Source organism: Musca domestica, unplaced genomic scaffold (genome assembly GCF_030504385.1).
Source record: "Musca domestica strain aabys unplaced genomic scaffold, Musca_domestica.polishedcontigs.V.1.1 3, whole genome shotgun sequence".
Lineage (NCBI taxonomy): Eukaryota > Metazoa > Arthropoda > Insecta > Diptera > Muscidae > Musca > Musca domestica.
The window spans coordinates 25,409,359-25,423,842 of NW_026712299.1; the positions used below are offsets into that span (position 1 = coordinate 25,409,359).

The 14,484-nt window shown below is 42.0% G+C and overlaps 2 protein-coding genes across 5 annotated transcripts in view; one reads left to right on the forward strand and one right to left on the reverse strand.

The window, feature by feature from the left end:
• Positions 1-14,484, reverse strand: part of LOC101888093 (polypeptide N-acetylgalactosaminyltransferase 2) — a 259,551-nt gene that overhangs the window by 28,742 nt on the left and 216,325 nt on the right. The gene's annotated exons all lie outside the window — the stretch shown is intronic.
• On the forward strand, positions 1,601-9,953 carry LOC131803360 (uncharacterized protein DDB_G0271670-like). 3 transcript variants are annotated; one of them, XM_059124521.1, is made up of 2 exons: positions 1,601-1,994; positions 7,441-9,953. In XM_059124521.1, the coding sequence occupies exon 2, from the start codon at positions 7,532-7,534 to the stop codon at positions 9,224-9,226; it is 1,695 nt and encodes a 564-aa protein (XP_058980504.1). In that variant the 5' UTR covers positions 1,601-1,994; positions 7,441-7,531; the 3' UTR covers positions 9,227-9,953. The 3 variants fall into 3 exon arrangements, 2 of the variants coding, with proteins under 2 accessions (XP_058980504.1, XP_058980503.1); XM_059124520.1 differs by lacking the exon at positions 1,601-1,994 and adding an exon at positions 2,560-4,655; XR_009342538.1 differs by lacking the exon at positions 1,601-1,994 and having other exon boundaries at positions 7,238-9,453; positions 9,587-9,953.

The following is a 14,484-nucleotide window of genomic DNA, read 5'->3' on the forward strand; positions in this document are numbered from 1 at the left end:
TATAGCCCATCTTCGAAGTTGACCTGCCTGCAGACAGAAGACAGATCTGTGCAAAATTTTAGCTTCCTATCTTCATTCGTTTAGACAGTAGCGTGATTACAACAGACGGACGGACGTCTTAGAATTTTACGCTGATCAAGAATATATATATACTTTGTTGGGTCTAAAATGATTATTTCGATGAGTTTCAAACGGAATGACGAACTTAATATACCCTCCATACTATGTATGGTGGAGGGTATAAAAAAAAAAAACATAAAGTGAGGGAACCTCTATAGACAATTTTATACTCTAAGGATTGTCATCTATCAAATCTTCTAGCATTATCAAAATACGAAAATATGGGTGGGTATAGTTACATGTGCGCTTTAGGAAAACGTGGAAAATAATGTTCAATGTTCTGCCACCGGGCTAGAAACCATTATGAACTGCAAATACCAATTTTTATCAAAAATATCGAACATCGGGAGTTACTGTTATATACGGGGACCTATACATACAATGTTTCGCCACCGGGTAAGAGCCCATCATGACCAAAAACTTCCAATTATTAGAAAAATCCGCAAACAAAAAAAAGTGGCAAAAATCATCAAAATAGCGAATATCGGGAGGTACCGTTGTATGGGGTCTATACTCAAACGTGGACCTATACCATCAATGTTTCGCCACACGAGCTAGTACCCATTATACCCTACAAATACCAAGTACCGGACAGACAGGCAGACGGTCATCTTTAAATAGACTTAGAATTTTATGCTGATTATGGGGTCTTTCCAAGGTGGAGGGTATAAAAAAATATATCCTATTTGGGCTGATATTACATATATGGTGAACAACCACCGAAAAATCGGATGAAGATGTATATCGAAGTTATATAAAACTCTGAACCGATCTCGATAAAATTTTGCAGAATTATTTTCGAGCTGTATCTGATGTCCGGTATCAAATATCATTATTATGGAGAGCATATTACGCATGTGAGGCACTTTTACTCCAAATCGGATGAAACACATATATGAAAGCTAAACTGATTTTCACTAAAATTTGAAGTACTTGCTTCTGGGCTGAATTCCATCGGAAGCGCCAAAATTCAATTCATTTTGTTTGATATAAGCCATTTGGTGTACAATAAACCTGAAATCGGATGGGAGCTATATCCAAATCAGAACCGATCTTGAAACAATTTTAGGGGCTTATTTCTGAGCTTTATGTGGTATCTGGTAACAAATATCATTGCTGTGGAGTGCATATTACGCATGTGAGGGATTTTCTCCAAAATTGATGTACGTGCTTCTAGACTGAATTCGGTCAAATGTGCCAAAATTCAGGTCATTTGGACTGATATTGGCCATTTGGTGCACAATAAACCCGAAATCAGATATATATGAGAGCTATTTCTAAATTTTAACCGATTCTTACCAATTTCAAAAAGATTCGACCTTGGGCCAAACAAATACAGGGTGAAATGAAAAAAATGCAACCAACTTCAGACTGCTGTCATTTCCAGGCCATAAAAAATTGGTCATCATGTCGCGATAACGCTTGTAACGCCCAAAAGTCATGCTTTCGTTTTTGGGGTACATTATTATTTTAAATACCATTTTTACTTACGTATGTTATATACATCAACTATGAATTATATTTTTTTGTTTGAAAATGAATTAAAATATTTAAGTTATGAATTAAACTAACAGCTACTCAGGGTCATGTAATTTAAATGTATTTGAATATTAACGGTCACACAGGTCCCCTAGTAGAAAGAAGTATACTTAAAATACAACATTGGAACCCCTGGTGGCAAATGGCGGAACTACGCAAAACTGTCAGATTGGGATCAGCTGCTGTCATGAGAAAACAACAATCGTTGTCCAGCCAAAAAGGTATAAAAGGAGACGCATTTCACACAATCGAGATCAGTCTTCTGTTGATGGCTGGTAAGTCAAGTGTGATTGGGAGGAAGAAAAGGCGCGCAACCTCGGTTGAATTGAGTCTTAGTAAGCCAAACAATAAGCCTTGACTATTTGTGGTGACTGGACTGGACTGAACGCAGGGTCAAGTGAGGGTTGTAGCAATACTCCCTATTCTTCGGGCTGCGTTGACGGCGACTGAACGCAGGGTCAAGTGAGGGTTGTAGCAATACTCCCTATTCTTCGGGCTGCGTTGACGGCGACTGAACGCAGGGTCAAGTGAGGGTTGTAGCAATACTCCCTATTCTTCGGGCTGCGTTGACGGCGACTGAACGCAGGGTCAAGTGAGGGTTGTAGCAATACTCCCTATTCTTCGGGCTGCGTTGACGGCGACTGACGTACTCATCGGGCTGCTGCTGTGCCAAAGCTGCCGCCACCCGATTCGTCGTGCGCGTATTCATCAGGCCGCCGCTGTGCCAAGCTGCCGCCACTACTACTCGCCGCTGACGTATTCATCGGGCCGCCGCTGTGCCAAAGCCGCCGCCACCCTATTCGCCGCTCGCCTATTCATCGGGCCGCCGCTGTGCCAAAGCCGCCGCCACCCTATTCGTCGCTCGCCTATTCATCGGGCCGCCGCTGTGCCAAAGCCGCCGCCACCCTATTCGTCGCTCGCCTATTCATCGGGCCGCCGCTGTGCCAAGCTGCCGCCACTACTATTCGTCGCTCGCCTATTCATCGGGCCGCCGCTGTGCCAAGCTGCCGCCACTCTATTCGTCGCTCGCCTATTCATCGGGCCGCCGCTGTGCCAAGCTGCCACCACTGCTACCCGTTTATTAACATTTCGACTGAACTTTGTGATTTAGTGTTCTTCGTAAAACGTTCTGAACGTGATTTTATTGTGTTTAGTGTAGTGTTTAGTGTTATTTAAGGAAATAAATTTATAACGTTTTAAGAAAATATTTTTGCTTCGCTCTCTCTCTCTTTATGTCCTAACAAATAAATTTTTGTGACGACTCTGGCCCCCGCTGAACCTACCCCAGCTTCAAAGTGAAAACACGTCGTCACAATGGCGCCCGAGCAGGGACTATAAAAGAGAGAAAGAATAAATAAATGAGTGAACAATAATTAGACAAATACAGATGAAAACCCAGTGAAAAAAAAAAACAGTTAAAAAAAAAAAAAAAAAAAAAAAAAAAAAAAAAAAAAAAAATGTCAAACGAAAAGACAATGTTGAAGGTCTCCTGGGCCTATATGCTAAAGCAAGAAGACTTGGTAACATATCTTACTGAATTCAATCTTGATCCAGTTGGAAAAGTGGACGATCTCCGAAAAAGATGGGCTAAATTTCTCCACAACGACCATGAAGCCGATGTATACAGACGGCTTATAGAGTTGCAGAACAAACATGAAAGTACCAGTCCGACCAAATCGCCGACATTGCGAGCCGTCACAAAACAACCCCTTATAACCGTAACACCGTGTGGAGCAGAAGCAATAGTATTATCCCCAATAAAAACAGAGTACGCCCTTCCCCACATTTCCGCAGAAAGGTCACATGGAGAGTCAAGCACAGGGGTAACAAACGATCAAAAAGTACAGAAGATGTCGCCAACAAACCCCGAATATGGATTTCAAAAAGATTCTCCGCCCAAGCCATCCAATAATTCGTCGTTACTCGTAATTCTCGACCAAATCCGAAAATGGAATATTACTTTTGAAAATGGAATGGACCCTATTGGATTCGTAGAACGTGTAGAAGAAATGGCTGAAATGTACATCGTGGAATTGAATCAAATAATTAAAGTAATGCCAGAGTTGTTACGAGGTAAAGCTTTAATCTGGCTAAGGAACAACAACCGACACTGGACTACCTGGAACGAATTTAAGAGTGATTTTCTGAAATTCTTTTTGCCACCGAGATACTTTGAGAAATTGGAGGATGAAATTAGGAGAAGGATACAGCGTAATAAGGAGCCGTTTAAGGAATATGTACTCTCTATACAGCATCTTATGCAGCACACCAATATGACCGAAGAACAAAAATTGGAACGAATTTTTAGAAACGCGCATTCGGATTATCAATGGTACATTCGCCGTAAAGACTTTACCACACTTTCGGAATTGATCTCCTTGGCAGACGAACTCGAAAGCATACCAAATAATTCTCGGTCAGAACAGCCTCGAAATCAACAAAACTATAATCGACGTGCGGACAACTCTAGAAATAACCTGTATTGCACCAATCAAGGTGACCAAGTGCTAAACGAAAGCTCATCCAATCCAGAAACGCAGCAGGATGAACCCCCGGCAAAGAAGAGTAACCAGAATGTTACATCATTGCAATGTGAAGAATATCGCCTTACTGCAACTGTCTTAATAGAGGGGAAAGCTATTAAAGCAACTGTCGACACTGGTGCCACTAGCTGTTTTATAAAAAGAGAATTTGCGGAAAAAATCAAGAAAAGGTTTACTTATTCACGGCATGAGGCAAATGTTATCCTCGCAGACGGCACCACGGTGAACATCACAAGATCAACAGTGTTACCTGTTACATTTGGAAACCAAAGCTCAGATGTTACATTTCTCATCATGCCGCAATTCAAGGAAAACATCATATTGGGATTGGAATTTCTAAAACAGTTCCACACGACCATTCACTGCGCCGGTATAAGTGTCAAATTAAGTAAGCCAACCACCTCAACGGAGCATTGTACCGTGGCTATAGGAGAGGAAACCCCATCAAAAGAGGTAATAGATACAATGACAGCTACGAATAATGTATCCCCCAGACCTAAATTCTTAAACGATGAATTGAGTAAAACGCAATGTGAGATCGTTGAAAATTTTCTGGCACAGGAACTCCCTAAGTTCCAACAATTAAATGGCCTATCGTCAATAGCTGAACATAAGATTGTAATGACCGACGATCGACCCATTAAATTAAGATATGCTCCGCGGAATCCTGCAATGCAAGCCGTGATTAATGCCGAAGTGAGAAAGCTCGAAGAACGAGGATGTATAGAGCCGTCTACAAGCCCATACTGTTTCCCCATCACATTAGTCAGAAAGAAAAATGGGAATTGGAGAACTTGTATGGATTTTCGCCAATTGAATAAACGTTCTGTTCCAGATGCCTACCCTTTACCCCGCATCGACACAATACTGAATCGACTACGGGATGCCAAATACGTGAGTAGCCTGGACCTTAAAGACGGATATTGGCAAATACCTATGGCGAAGGAGAGCAGAAAATACACGGCCTTTGCGGTAGCTGGTAAAGGTCTATATCAGTGGAAAGTGATGCCTTTCGGTTTGCATTCAGCACCGGCAACCTTCCAACGGGCATTAGATAGTGTGATTGGGCCTGAAATGGACCCCCACGCTTTTGCATACCTTGACGATATCATCGTCATTGGAAAAACGTTTGAGGAACACTTGCGGAACTTGAGAGAAGTGTTCAGAAGATTGCGATCAGCTAACCTGAGAATAAACATTGAGAAATGCGAATTTTTCAGAAAAGAAACGAAGTATTTAGGCCATGTTGTGAGTAGCGAGGGAATAAAGACGGATCCAGATAAAGTTGCCGCAATAGTGGAAATGAAACCTCCAACATCGGTAAAGGAGGTACGAAGATTTCTTGGAGTAGCATCTTGGTACCGAAGATTTGTCCCACAGTTTGCAACAATTTCACAACCATTGACTAGTCTTCTTAAAAAGGGAAAACATTGGAAATGGGGTCCCGAACAACAAGAAGCATTCTCAGACCTAAAAGCAAAGTTAACTGAAGCCCCCGTTCTGGCTTGTCCGGATTTCACAAAGACGTTCATATTGCAAACTGATGCCAGCAACTATGGCCTTGGAGCAGTTCTAACACAGGAGTTAGATAACGTGGAACGTGTCATAGCCTACGCCAGCAGACATTTAAAACAGGCTGAAAAGAACTACTCAGCGACTGAAAGGGAATGTCTAGCCATACTGTGGGGCATCAGACACATGAGACCCTATTTAGAGGGTTACCAGTTTATAGTTATTACCGATCATTTGGCCCTAAAATGGTTAAATTCTATTGAAAGCCCTACAGGTCGACTCGCACGTTGGGCTCTCGAGCTACAGCAATATAATTTTTTGATCAGATACCGTAGAGGAAAACAGAACGTTGTGGCAGATGCGCTTTCGAGAACACCTTTGGAAACGTTAGACCTAGCCACAGTAAAATATGACACCAGTCCGTGCCCATGGCTAGAAAAGTTGAAGGAAACCATAACCAAGAATCCGAAGAAGTATCCAGACTATACAATCATTGAGGGAAATGTTTATCGACATTTTCCCAAGCAAATAAACGATGAAGATTGCACACCATGGAAGCTGTGTGTGCCCACCGGATCAAGGATTCAGGTCCTTAGAGAAAATCATGACAGTGTCACCGGAGGTCATTTGGGAGTGCGAAAGACTAGCAACAAGGTGGCGAACCGATATTTTTGGCCTGGTATGTTCCAGGACATCAAACGTTATGTCCAGCAGTGCGAATGTTGCCAAAAATATAAAGTCAGCCAACAGAAACCAGCAGGGGAAATGTTGATAAGAATCCCGGAGGAACCATGGGCCACTATTTGTGCGGACTTCGTAGGACCCCTACCGCGATCTAAGCACGGTAACTCAATGCTACTCGTTATTATGGATAGATTCTCAAAATGGACGGAGTTGGTTCCATTGCGGAAGGCTACGACAGAGGGATTAATAAAGGCATGCAGAGAAAGAATTATTTCTAGATATGGGGTTCCAAAAATATTGATAACCGATAACGGAACCCAATTCACTAGCAACCAATTCGAAAAATTCCTAGCAGAAATGGGTATAAAGCATCAACTTACGGCTCCTTACACCCCGCAAGAGAACCCTACTGAAAGGACAAATCGGACAGTGAAAACAATGATAGCACAAGTTTCGAAACAACATAATACATGGGACGATATGCTGCCCGAAATAATGTTAGCCATAAACACTAGTGCATCAGAATCCACTGGATATTCGCCGGCATACCTGACACAAGGAAGAGAACCGCGACTGCCCCAGGCATTATATGATCAGCTCACAACAGGAACTGGTGCTAGAATAGTCTTACCAGAAGACCGTGCCCAGGAGTTGAAAGAAATATTTAAGATAGTGCGTCGAAACTTGGCAAAAGCATCTCAAAACCAGCGGAGACAGTACAACCTTAGACGACGAGTTTGGAAACCAAAGATTGGGGAGCAAGTTCTAGTTCGTCTACATCCTCAGTCGAAGGCCGTCGAAAACTTCGCCGCCAAACTAGCGCCCAAATACGGAGGGCCGTTTGTCGTACAAAAATTCCAATCTCCAGTAATCGTTGTAGTCCGAGGAAAAGACAACATCACCCGCGTCGCGCACTTAAGTGAAATTAAGCCTTTTTATGAAGAACAAAATTAAATTGTAGACATAGAAGTAGAATGTTGATTGTAGTTCCACTTACGTTTATGTGATGCCATTTCATTATAATTTCTTATTTTATTTTTAGACATTAAATTGACAATACCCAAACTAATCAGTGTCCTAATATAAGCCCATACTTCAAAGACCATCGCAATTCTCAAAATTTCAACATCACGATGGAGCAAGATAGCCCCAACACGAAAAAATTCAAACGGGCGAAGGAGAAATTTCGAGCTCATCTGGAACAAGTCGAGGCTCAAAGGCGAAGGACAATATTTTTAGACGAAGGTCCTAGTACCAGCCGAAAGAGGAGAACAAATCAATACCGTAAGCCCAATCCAAGAAAGGGTAGCAGTCAATCCTCATCGCCCCAGCACCAAATATTTTACCGAATGTGCAGCACAACCCCGAATGACGTTCCACAGCAAAAGTGTAACACGACCGAAAACAACAGCGACGATATCGATGAAACTGACTCTTTGAACGAGGAAACCCAGCCTAGTAGTGACGTCCCGCGTACACCAACCTACGCCCCGTGTTTTGGTTCGCCAAATAGCTTTAAGCCGGCTTCCGATGTACTCTCAACACCCACTTCAAGGTGCTCAGAAATGCCTGTTACACCGGGTAAAGAATGGTGTCGTGACTCAGATGACGCATCAACTCTTCCTCGGCCCAATATGGAGGAGTCGGGTGAATCTCAATCAAATTTCGAAATGGATGAAGAATGTCGGCGTATGTTTTACGGTTACTTAGAAACCTCAGTGACTCGGCGAGCACAGTCACCCTTATCCTCGAATAATTCCTCGCTGGATGAGTCGGATAACGAAGATCAACGTTCCTCGTCTCCGCCAAAAAGGTATGGTCTGGGATTCGTCCGTCAGAAAGATAGCCAATACAAATATCTCGGATTTCGCTGTTATGAGAGAACAGTTACTGTGCAGCTTTTGGTCCCCGACTCCGGGGAAAATCCAATATATGAAATAACCAACCCACCGCCGGATAATCATCGTACGCCCTCACCCACACCCGCGATAGGGGAAGAGATCAACACCGAAGATATCCATTCAATATCCAACACCTCACACAAACATGAGGAGGTTCCTACTTCATCCTCACATGCTTTCGCACATTTAGAAGAAGACTCCAGATCGACCGCAAGTAGTTTTGTGACAGTTTCCGAAGATCCTAGTTCTGAGTGGTGGACCCAATGGCAGACGCTGGTTGGTGTTCCTCCATCATCACCGCTATATAACATAACCGAACAAGCAAATCTGTTGCATAGTGATGACGTACAAATTCCATCGCAATCCAATGCTGCCGTCATATCGGACGATCACAGGTCCCCCAACGTGAAGGAAGATAAATCATTACCAGGAACGCCGGGACACGTTGTCGAACTGTCATCACCATCGATGTCTTCCCGATCGTCATCCTCATCCTCATCAGCCTCGTCGTCTTTATCGTCATCCTCATCCTCATCAGCCTCGTCGTCTTCATCATCATCCACAAGCCAAACGATGACACCTCATCAGCCAACATTGTGTAGCAGTCAACCTTCCATCGATGAAGTGTTTATACCCAGTAAGGAGAATAATAGCACACCAAGTACAATCAAATTGCCAGTCACTGAAATCCCAACTGAGTCAACGCCATCGTCCTCGACAGACAATCCCGTGAACGATAACACATTTCTCGAACTGCCAAATTATCCCGAAAACCTACAAATCCGTATCGAGAAGTTTAAAAACAATTGGAAAAAGGGACACAAACTGAAGCGAATTGTTAAACAAGATGGCAAGCAGTACCGCATAATAATATCAGCAGACGGGGTAGTGAAGGTATCTCTCCGAACTTCTGCAATTGGTCTCTAACATACCTTCCTATTCGACCGAGATATAGTCGAACCAAAGTGCCCATGTCGGAGAAATAAAAGGTTACATAACACCCTAGGGCTTCCTGGCTATTGAAACCCAATAGCAATAGAGAAAGCAAATCAAGGAATCAAAAATCAGAGGGAGGAAGAGATGCCATGTAACGCCCAAAAGTCATGCTTTCGTTTTTGGGGTACATTATTATTTTAAATACCATTTTTACTTACGTATGTTATATACATCAACTATGAATTATATTTTTTGTTTGAAAATGAATTAAAATATTTAAGTTATGAATTAAACTAACAGCTACTCAGGGTCATGTAATTTAAATGTATTTGAATATTAACGGTCACACAGGTCCCCTAGTAGAAAGAAGTATACTTAAAATACAACATTGGAACCCCTGGTGGCAAATGGCGGAACTACGCAAAACTGTCAGATTGGGATCAGCTGCTGTCATGAGAAAACAACAATCGTTGTCCAGCCAAAAAGGTATAAAAGGAGACGCATTTCACACAATCGAGATCAGTCTTCTGTTGATGGCTGGTAAGTCAAGTGTGATTGGGAGGAAGAAAAGGCGCGCAACCTCGGTTGAATTGAGTCTTAGTAAGCCAAACAATAAGCCTTGACTATTTGTGGTGACTGGACTGGACTGAACGCAGGGTCAAGTGAGGGTTGTAGCAATACTCCCTATTCTTCGGGCTGCGTTGACGGCGACTGAACGCAGGGTCAAGTGAGGGTTGTAGCAATACTCCCTATTCTTCGGGCTGCGTTGACGGCGACTGAACGCAGGGTCAAGTGAGGGTTGTAGCAATACTCCCTATTCTTCGGGCTGCGTTGACGGCGACTGAACGCAGGGTCAAGTGAGGGTTGTAGCAATACTCCCTATTCTTCGGGCTGCGTTGACGGCGACTGACGTACTCATCGGGCTGCTGCTGTGCCAAAGCTGCCGCCACCCGATTCGTCGTGCGCGTATTCATCAGGCCGCCGCTGTGCCAAGCTGCCGCCACTACTACTCGCCGCTGACGTATTCATCGGGCCGCCGCTGTGCCAAAGCCGCCGCCACCCTATTCGCCGCTCGCCTATTCATCGGGCCGCCGCTGTGCCAAAGCCGCCGCCACCCTATTCGTCGCTCGCCTATTCATCGGGCCGCCGCTGTGCCAAAGCCGCCGCCACCCTATTCGTCGCTCGCCTATTCATCGGGCCGCCGCTGTGCCAAGCTGCCGCCACTACTATTCGTCGCTCGCCTATTCATCGGGCCGCCGCTGTGCCAAGCTGCCGCCACTCTATTCGTCGCTCGCCTATTCATCGGGCCGCCGCTGTGCCAAGCTGCCACCACTGCTACCCGTTTATTAACATTTCGACTGAACTTTGTGATTTAGTGTTCTTCGTAAAACGTTCTGAACGTGATTTTATTGTGTTTAGTGTAGTGTTTAGTGTTATTTAAGGAAATAAATTTATAACGTTTTAAGAAAATATTTTTGCTTCGCTCTCTCTCTCTTTATGTCCTAACAAATAAATTTTTGTGACGACTCTGGCCCCCGCTGAACCTACCCCAGCTTCAAAGTGAAAACACGTCGTCACACGCTCCTGATTGATAATAACCGCATGGCCATTTTCATTTTGGAAGAAAACGGCCCAATGACCGTTTTCGCACTAACGCTGCACCAAACTGTGACCTTTTCGTCATGAAGAGGCACTTCTTGAATCTCCTGAGGATTTTCAGTGGCGTAAAAACGGCAATTTCGCTTATTTACGGTCCCTTAGAAGGCGCACTTCTCACATTTTTTAATGTTTTAAAAGCACGTTGAGTTTTCATAATTGACTTCTTCTGTTGAATGTAAATTTCAACTATCTCAGAGCGCTCGCGTGGCGTGTATTGGTTCATGGTAAAAATCTGCTTGGACTGACGCTTCAAACGCGGTATGTCATTAAGCGATGTGACATCTCTGTCAAAAGTTATGGCGTTGCCAGATGGGTCCGTCGAATATGGGCAACCCTGTAGTTAGAGTACTCCAGCAGTTAAATGTGAATAAATCTTTTGTGTCTCTTACCATCGCTCGTTGCCGTGATACTGATAGAGTAGCCCGATGTCAAGGAAGTTGACGGAAAAAAACAGCAATATCAGCAAAAATTGTTCGAAAAGTAAAGAAGCCACTTGATCGAAACCCGCGTCGCAGTGGCCAAAAAGCTGAACTGAACATATCGCAATATTCCATTTAGCAAATATTGAAAAATCAGCTCGGGGTAAAGCCATTGAAATTCCAAAAAGTGCAAGAACTTACACCGCAACAGAAAGAATATAGACTCAAAAAAGCTAAAGAGTTGCTTTGCTTGGCCGAAAGTGGTGAACTGCCGAATTTGGTTTTCTCCGATGAGAAAACATTCGTTGTCCAACAGTTGGTAAAAAAAGATAATTTTTACTCGCCAAAGAGGTCAGCAGAAAATGTGCACCTTCGGTTGGCCACCAGAACTCAAGCACCGGCCATGGTGTGGGCCGCCATAACAGCCGATGGTCGCTCTCCGCTCTTATTAATCGATATGCGTGGCATTAGAATAAATGTCGAATATTATCGCGAAAATATTCTGGAGGGTGTATAGAAGTCTTGGACACGCAAACATTTTGGCCGCAGACCTTGGACATTCCAACAGGACTCAGCACCATGGTACTCAGCACGCGCCAATCATGAATGGTTACGAAATGAGTTTCTTCGCTTCATTTCCAGCTTACAATAGCCACCAAAATCTCCGGATATCAATCCGTTGGACTATTGTGTCTGGAGTATTTTGGAAAGCAAGGTTGGCACTTAGAATTATCAAAGTGTCGATCATCTCAAGCAAGCGCTTCGTCTGGAATGGGCCAAAATACTGCAGAGCAACATTCGGGCAGCGTGTAACGGTTTCATTAGCCGTTTGAAGGCCATATTTCGTGCCAAAGGAGACCAATTCGAACGAATCTAAACATATGCTATTTCCGAAATTGTTTGCTTTCATTCAATAAAATTAAAAAAAAAATAGTAAGAATTATGGCGTTTGACTTTGTTGCAGTTTGTATCCCACCTTGTATTATTTAAACAGTTTCATCTCTATCGGATAATAAATGCTACCTGCATTTTGTTCACAGACAGACGGGCTGACATGCAAAAACGGACTCAGAAAGTGATTCTATGAAGATCCTCAAAAGTAATCATGGGTCCATCTCACTTTCTTCTCCATGCTACAAACAGATACACAAAGACTATGTGGTGTGGGATATAAAAAATCAATATCCCTGATATACAAATCGAAAAAGCCAAAATTTTCCACTTCCGTTATTCAATCTAGGCTCATTCTGCTCTCATAATCACTATCGGAATTAAAGCTTTTTCTAGATTATCTTTTCATTATAACTCTCCTTTGAATACACAAATTTGTATACACATTACCCTCTTTATAATGAAAAACACGTATAGGCCACACCGAGCTCCGAAATTGTCACAGTGAGCAGCCGTCACGTGCAACTGTTATTAATTGCTGACACTTCAACATCATCTATTTGTCAAGCAAATGTTTTTCTTTTCATTTTTTCGTGTTTTCTTTTTTCTCCTTTTGTTAAGTCAACATTTTTCGTGCTGATTATGCATCTGACATTTACAATTCTATTTAAATTTTCAATACATGTTTGTTCTTCGTGTGTGTGTGTGTGTTTGTGCAAAAGTGGTGGAATAAATTTTAACAGCACCACATAACGAAATCCTTCCTATTTGAATGGGAGCGCACAAAAGTGAATAAATAGAAGCCTCAAAAAGTGACGGTTAGCCACATATTGCTAAGTAGATCACTACTAGCCGAATTGAGGCTTCAGACATTGAAAATAAGATCTACGGAAAGAATACAGGTCTATAGTGGTACCATTTATTCCAATTTGTTGAAATCATAACATAGTGGTGACACAATTAAAGGTGCATCAAAATGTCTTCTGGACAAAATATTTATTCATTCGTGTATCGAATATTTTATAACTTCAAATGTTTACACGATGAAAAATGTGTCTTCTTCAACTGATATTAAGGCTTTTCATCTCTCTAAAATAAGAATAAACCAGTTAAGAAAGTGTTTATGATACCTTACACCACTTTGCATATTTAGTAGAGCTTCATATAACAAATAATTAAATTATACCAACTATAACTATAGTTATAATTTAAAATCCAACGGAACTCATATATATGAGAGGTGCACAATTAACTTGAAATCGGATCGGATATCCAAATCTGAACCGATCTCGATAAAATTTGGCAAATGTATTTCTGAGCTGTATTGGATATATTTCCCCGAATATCGTTGTTACGGAGAACAAATATAACAAATCGGATGAACAATATATATGGGAGTTAAAGCTATATCTGAACGGATTTTCACTACATTTTGATTGATCATAAGTGCCAAATTCCATCCCACTTGAGCTAAAATTACACGGACGAAGAAGTATTTGGGAGCTATAGCTACATGTTGACCGATTATCTCCAATTTCAATAGGGTTCGTTCTTGGTTTAAACAAATAAATTGTGCAAAATTCCTTTTGCCTGTTACAAACAAATGCACAAAGACATAATACCTTGACCACCTTGTGGTGTAGGGTATCAAAACAATCACATTTAAATTTAATTCATTGCAGTTAATTGACATACTTCAAATGACGGATTAGCGTGTTCTAAAATTAAGAAAATTGTTCTTTGGTCAAACATTTTTGTTCTTTGGTCAAGATGGTTTACCGACAAATAATATGACCCAATCCCAGCAAAAAATTCATTACCAAAGAATGGGTGAATTAAGTATATTTTGGCACCACTAACTACTTACAACACTGCTTCCTAACCCCTTATTTTAACATGAGGATGTCATGGATGTGGGCCGGGCCTAACTTTTAATACCATCCACCATTTGGAAGTAACTTGCAAAATTTCATCGAAAATTCCGTTTAAATGTAACCCACATAACAAATTGTTTGTCATAAGCTGTAGTACCCATTAGGACCTTCAAATACGAAATTTAAAACAATTCCGTTTGATAATGTTGCTAATTACATCAAAATATCGAAAAAAGGAAGGTATCCGAATATGTGGACCTGAAGGTACATTTTTTGCCATAGGTTGAAGCATCTATTACGAAATTTAAACACGAAATTTTAAACAATTCCAGTCTACAATGTCTCTAATACCATAAAAATACCGAATATTAGGAGGCACCGTTATATAGGGGCTATTCGAAGATGT